The 5,644-nt window shown below is 41.8% G+C and overlaps 1 protein-coding gene across 1 annotated transcript; it reads left to right on the forward strand.

Annotated features, from left to right (window-relative positions):
- The first annotated feature begins 4,337 nt into the window (after positions 1-4,337).
- LOC146806176 (olfactory receptor 51G2-like) lies at positions 4,338-5,360 on the forward strand. The gene has a single exon (XM_085620600.1). It carries the CDS (start codon positions 4,338-4,340, stop codon positions 5,358-5,360), a length of 1,023 nt encoding a protein of 340 aa, XP_085476726.1.
- The last annotated feature ends 284 nt before the right edge of the window (positions 5,361-5,644 follow it).

The following is a 5,644-nucleotide window of genomic DNA, read 5'->3' on the forward strand; positions in this document are numbered from 1 at the left end:
TATTTTTTATAGGAGTGGCCCCTATAAACGGTCACTACATTTTCATCAGGCATTCAGTTTTTTTGCTAAATGTATAGTTGGTGGAAAAACTATGAGTAAAATTGGATTTCTTCATATATTAAAGTTATCTGCACATCACAAAGTAAAGTATCTTGGTTTGTTTTGATCCTATTCAATTTTTTATTTCCTTCACTTCATAATTACAAATTAACAAGGTGCCTCATTTTTACTTTCATTTTAAAATATGATGTAATGCTCATTTGGGTATAATAAAATATTTCAATGTTGATTTGTGTTAACCTACTGTTCCCCAGATTCATATTACAAAATTCCCTTAATTTCAAATCGGTAAAAAAAAAAAGTAAACAGTGCCCATGGTAAATAAGCAGCAGATTTTCAGAATACATTGCCTTTCACTTGACTTCTGCCTCTGAACTAATAGCAAATGTGACAAGATAAACACATGTAAATGTGAATTAGAAGCCGTTTGATGGCTCATTCTTCTTCAGAATTCCAGCACGGGTATTTTGAGGGCGTTTGGCACACACACCAAAATACCTGATTCAGGCGTGAAACTCCCGATGTATATAGCCCCAATTTCTTTTTCACTTAATCCCATCTAAACAAGCCTCCTTTTCAATGTTAGTGTTAGAAATGGGGGTCTCTAGTTGGCAGGGGTCGGTACCTTTGTCCAAATAGGGCCCATTGCTTCTAGTCAGGGTAAGGGGGATACACTACTGAAATAACCCCTGCTCATCCCCTTGGTAGCTTGACACGAGGCAGTGTGTTTAGCATTTGTGAACACATACAGTAATACAGTGAAACCACTACAAATGGACACCACACCAGTTTAAGAAAAATAGGAAATCTTTATCTAAACCAACAAGACCAACAATGATAAAAATCCAACTTACAATACTATGGAAAAATAGTACTTGTGCAAAATAACCTTTAAAATGCAGGAAAATCAATAAAACACAGTTCCTCTGACGCAGTAGCTCCTCCTGGGACTACCGCAATACTGAATACGAGAGAGTCTAACAATTCCAGCCAACCGCGTCGATACGGGCCAGCTAAAGTGTTGACAGACTCAGACACAGTACCTTTCTTGTTGCGCCTAACACGTTGGTGCGAGTCAGTCGAGGCAAACGTTGTGGTCGCATTGTGAAACGGAGTGCTGCGTTGGACGATGTCCTCAAGATGCGGTGCAGGCAGCAGCTCGTTCATGGAGTCTTGAGACCAGAGTTTGTATAGAAGGGAGAGGCGGTGCTCGCTGTGGTGCTGGCAGGTCACGGTGCAGCGATGGAGCCAGTGAATGTTCAGGTCGAGCAGCGACAGAGTTAGTGATGTCCTTGCAGCGTGTAGCTAAGTGTTGCAGAGTGCAGACGGATACGGTGAGACTATGGTTGCATTGCGAAGTGAGGTGTTGCTCTTGGCGTTGCTTTCAGGACATGGAATCCTGTGATGGACTCGATGACAGAGTCGGGTGCCCTTTTCTTCTGCGGAGACGATCAGAGATAGTGCCCACAGACACGGTGAGGTCTTTGCTGTTCCTGAGACCTCTCGAACAGGGGGCAAGCTAAGTTCAAGCCCTTTGAGATCATTTCTGCAAGCAGGGGGCAAAGCAAGCAGCAAAGTCTTTTTCTCCTTTCCATGGCAGCAAGTAGCCACTGCAGGCCAACCCCAGACAGCAAGCAGCACAGGGGCAGTATTCTTTCTCAGCTTCTCTGGCTCTTCTCCTTGGCAAAGGTTCCTCTTGATTTCCCAGAAGTGGTTCAAGAGTCTGGGGTCTGGGCCCCTCTTTTTATACACTAAAATCATTTGTGCTTTGAAGGCAGAGAGTGTCTGTACCCAGCCAAAACCGTTCTGTCCTCACCGATGCAGCTTCCTGGCAGGAGGTGGAGACAGCATTGTTGAAAGCAAGTGAAATGAAATCTCCTCCCCCTACTCTAAATACAGCCCAGGTCTATTCAGCCCAGCCCTGGATCATCAGACTTCTGGAGCCGTTGTTCCTCTTCAGCCTCCGTCATTCAAAAACCAGACATGCAATATACAAACCTAGCAGAGACACACTGGATCTTTAGGCAACAAAATACCTATGTTCTAAAAGTGGTATTTTCAAACACAGAATGTAAAAATCAACCTCACTAAATGCTGCATTTTAACATTCTGAGTTCAGGCATACTAAACTTTAATTATATACCTTGTTCCCAGGGCAAGTTAAGTTTATAAGATTTATAAACAAACTCCCAGTTGTGTCCTATGGGAACCGGTAGCCTTGCAATAGTGAAAAATGAAATTGGCAGTATTTCACTATCAGGACATGCCACACACATCAGGGCATGTTCTACCTTTCACATACAATGCACCCTACCTTAGGGGTGACTAATGTTGAAAAGGAAAGGTTTAGGGACTGGCATGTGTGTGCACTTGCCTAGTCGACATGTCAGTCCAGACTGCACCCAGGCTCTGCAATGGCAGGCCAGAGTCACATTTTGCAGGCTGCATCTGTGAGTGACACAATCAGTGCAGTAGCCCAAAAGCAGCATTTGATTTACAGGCCCTGGGCACACACACAGTGTACTATACTAGGGTCTTTCAAGTAAATCAAATATGCCAATCATGGAATCACTAATCCATAACAACAATTAACCCCTTCAGTGCCCCGCCCTTTCCACGCCCTGTGCCGGGCGTTTCATTAGCGGGCGGGGTTCATGACGAGCTGGACTCGTCATGGGCACAGCGCAACCGCGGCCCATGACGAGTCCAGCTCGTCATGGGCACAGAAGGGGTTAACAAAGGGAACACTTGCATTTTGGCACTGAACAGCAGTGGAAATGTGCCCAAAGCATCTAGACCAGCAAAATGGAGTCCAACACCCAACAAAAACAAAGGAAGCAAAGGTAAAAATGCATGGGAGACCCACGCCAATGGTGCCAGGTCTAACAGTCAGTTAATGAGGAGAATAAATTCTCAGATTTTTCTCACTATCTCCTTCTTTGCTGTTTCAAAATGTTGTCATGTATGGTACTACATAGCCAACCCTAAAGCCCCTACTTCCAGTACCCTGATTCCTCCATGCACATGGTACCAATACATTCTATAAATTCCTTCCATTCCACGTATGACTGCAGTATGTAATAGTTGGTGTTTGTCATGCTGTGAATATTGACTTTTGAGCATCCATTTTACCAATCAGTGACAGGACAAAAACACTGCTAAAAGATCATATATGTTTTAAATCTCCCAATTTCTCTTAATATGTTAAAGCTGTAAATTAATTTGATCATAAGGTCCTTATTTTAACAATCTGCAATCTCTGAAAAAATAAAATATGGATAAAACAAAGGGGAAAAGATACACATGACTATTCCCAAACATCGACATACAAGTCTACAATGGGCTTGATTTATATATTGATGGTAAGCATATTCCATCACAACGGCGATGGAGTATGCTGACTTCCAATATAGTGGTCCGTTCCCCGAATTTTTATGTAGATGGATCCTAGTTTGGCAGTGACGGAGACTACTCAGGCTGTTGAAGGATTGGCTTTTAGTCCACAAGCCCAGTTTAGATGGTCGGACAGATAGCTGATTTTACTGCGTGTCACCGCCGAGCAAACATTGGTGGTACAGGGCAGTAAAAAACTAAAAAGAGGAAGGGGGGGCAATGTTATTTTTTTTACTGTTAAAAAAACCAAAAACTCATTTTGGGGCTTTGTTTTCAAAAAGCAAATGTATCTAAACTTTACTGTATGGATCCGTCATGCTTGACGGAGCCGTACAGCAAAGTTCCAACACAGTCGCAAGAACTGACTTGACATTGGTTTCTGTTAAGCTGGTGGACATTTCAAAATTTGGCATGTGTGTTATCATCATGGTGTAAAAGTAATTTACTCCATCTCCCTGACATAGGACAATCAGTCCGCAAATTATAAATCAGTCCCTACATTTCCTTATAGCTGCTAACTATAAAAAGCCACACCTTGTTGTCCCCTTCTCTAAGGAATAAAGATTGATACATTATCTCTTGGAACTAATTTTCTCTAGCCGGCATTTTTATTGTGTCAGGGAATAGGGAAATTGTTGTTTTATTGGCATTTATCTTGTTAAAGGGATATGGGAGGTTTCATGTTCTGTTGGGTTTCATCAGTGTGTTTGAGTTTATAGTGAAAACTGGCACATCTAAATAGTTACCTGTATAGGCATGTGCTACTTTAAAAATTGAATCTTCATGAATCTCAGCAAAAGTCATCTCATTACAAAGTATAAATGTATTTTTTTTATTTCTAGGTTATTGGCTAGTAAACCTGATTTCTTTATATTACGTGAGTGATGGCATCTATCAACACCAACAGCTCCAGTTTTCCATCTTTCCTCCTAATGGGACTTTTTGAAGCTGAGGTCACTCACCTATGGATTTCTGTTCCCCTGTGTTTTTTGTATCTTCTCTCTGTTCTTGGCAATTGCCTCATCATGTTCATTGTAAAGACAGATAGCCACCTCCGTGAGCCCATGTACCTTTTCCTATGGATGCTTTCAGCCACTGATTTGGGCTTGACGCTGTCTACTCTTCCCACAGTGCTCAGTGTTCTCTGTTTTGACATTAGAAATATTAACTTCTTTGGGTGCTTGACCCAGCTGTTCCTCATACACTCACTGTCCTCTACCGGATCTGCCATTTTGGTGGCCATGGCCTTTGATCGCTACGTTGCCATATGTAACCCTCTGAGGTACGCGTCTATTTTACACCCAGTGATATCAAAGATAGGGTTGGTTGCTCTCACCAGAGGTGCTTGCATTCATTTCCCATTACCCTTTTTGCTCAAAAGGCTTCCATATTGTGATAACAACAAGCTCTACCATGCTTTCTGCTTCCACCCAGATGTGATGAAGCTTGCCTGTGCTGACACAACTATAAACAGCACCTATGGGTTGGTTCTGGTCCTCTGCACCTTCTTGTTAGATTCACTGTTTATTCTCACTTCATATCTCCTAATTCTAAAGACTGCCTTAAAGGTTACCTCAAAAGAACAATGCCTGAAAGCATTCAGCACCTGTGTGTCCCACATCTGTGTTGTGCTCATATTTTACATCCCTCAGATTGGCCTGACCTTGGCACACAGGTATGGGAAGAATGCTTCTCCTGTTCTGCATGTGGCTATGGGGCTTGCCTACTTGTGTGTACCCCCAGCACTAAACCCAATTATTTATAGCATAAAAAACAGGAAAATCAAGAATGCAATCTGGAAATTCTTGAGCATTGAAATAAGAAGGAAAGAGCATGTCAAGAACCTTGATGCCAGGACAAAATCCATCTCTACAATACATTCACAAGCATTTAAAAATGAGCATTAATGTAGTGATGGATTTTACTAGGCTGGTAAATGTGTGAGGTTTGTGGACTGTATCCTATTTCACATGTGTGATGTGTAGGACAACTGTATTGAGTCCAATTTATTAATGTGTGGTATTGTATTGTTTCCATAATGATATAAGATTTTGTGTTTGGATAACAAACCTTGGGCCATGTCAATTAAGGTGTTTTTAGGGAAATTACATTTTATTTCTAGCATCCTACGCAACAGTTTATTGAAGACATCTTGGGATATATATATTGCTTCTGGATGTCTATGAAAAAA

Source organism: Triturus cristatus, chromosome 8, assembly GCF_964204655.1.
Source record: "Triturus cristatus chromosome 8, aTriCri1.1, whole genome shotgun sequence".
NCBI classification, from domain to species: Eukaryota; Metazoa; Chordata; class Amphibia; order Caudata; family Salamandridae; genus Triturus; species Triturus cristatus.

Excerpts from the sequence above, each read along its gene's own strand:
- LOC146806176 (XM_085620600.1), top strand. The coding sequence starts at position 4,338 with ATGGCATCTATCAACACCAACAGCTCCAGTTTTCCATCTTTCCTCCTA.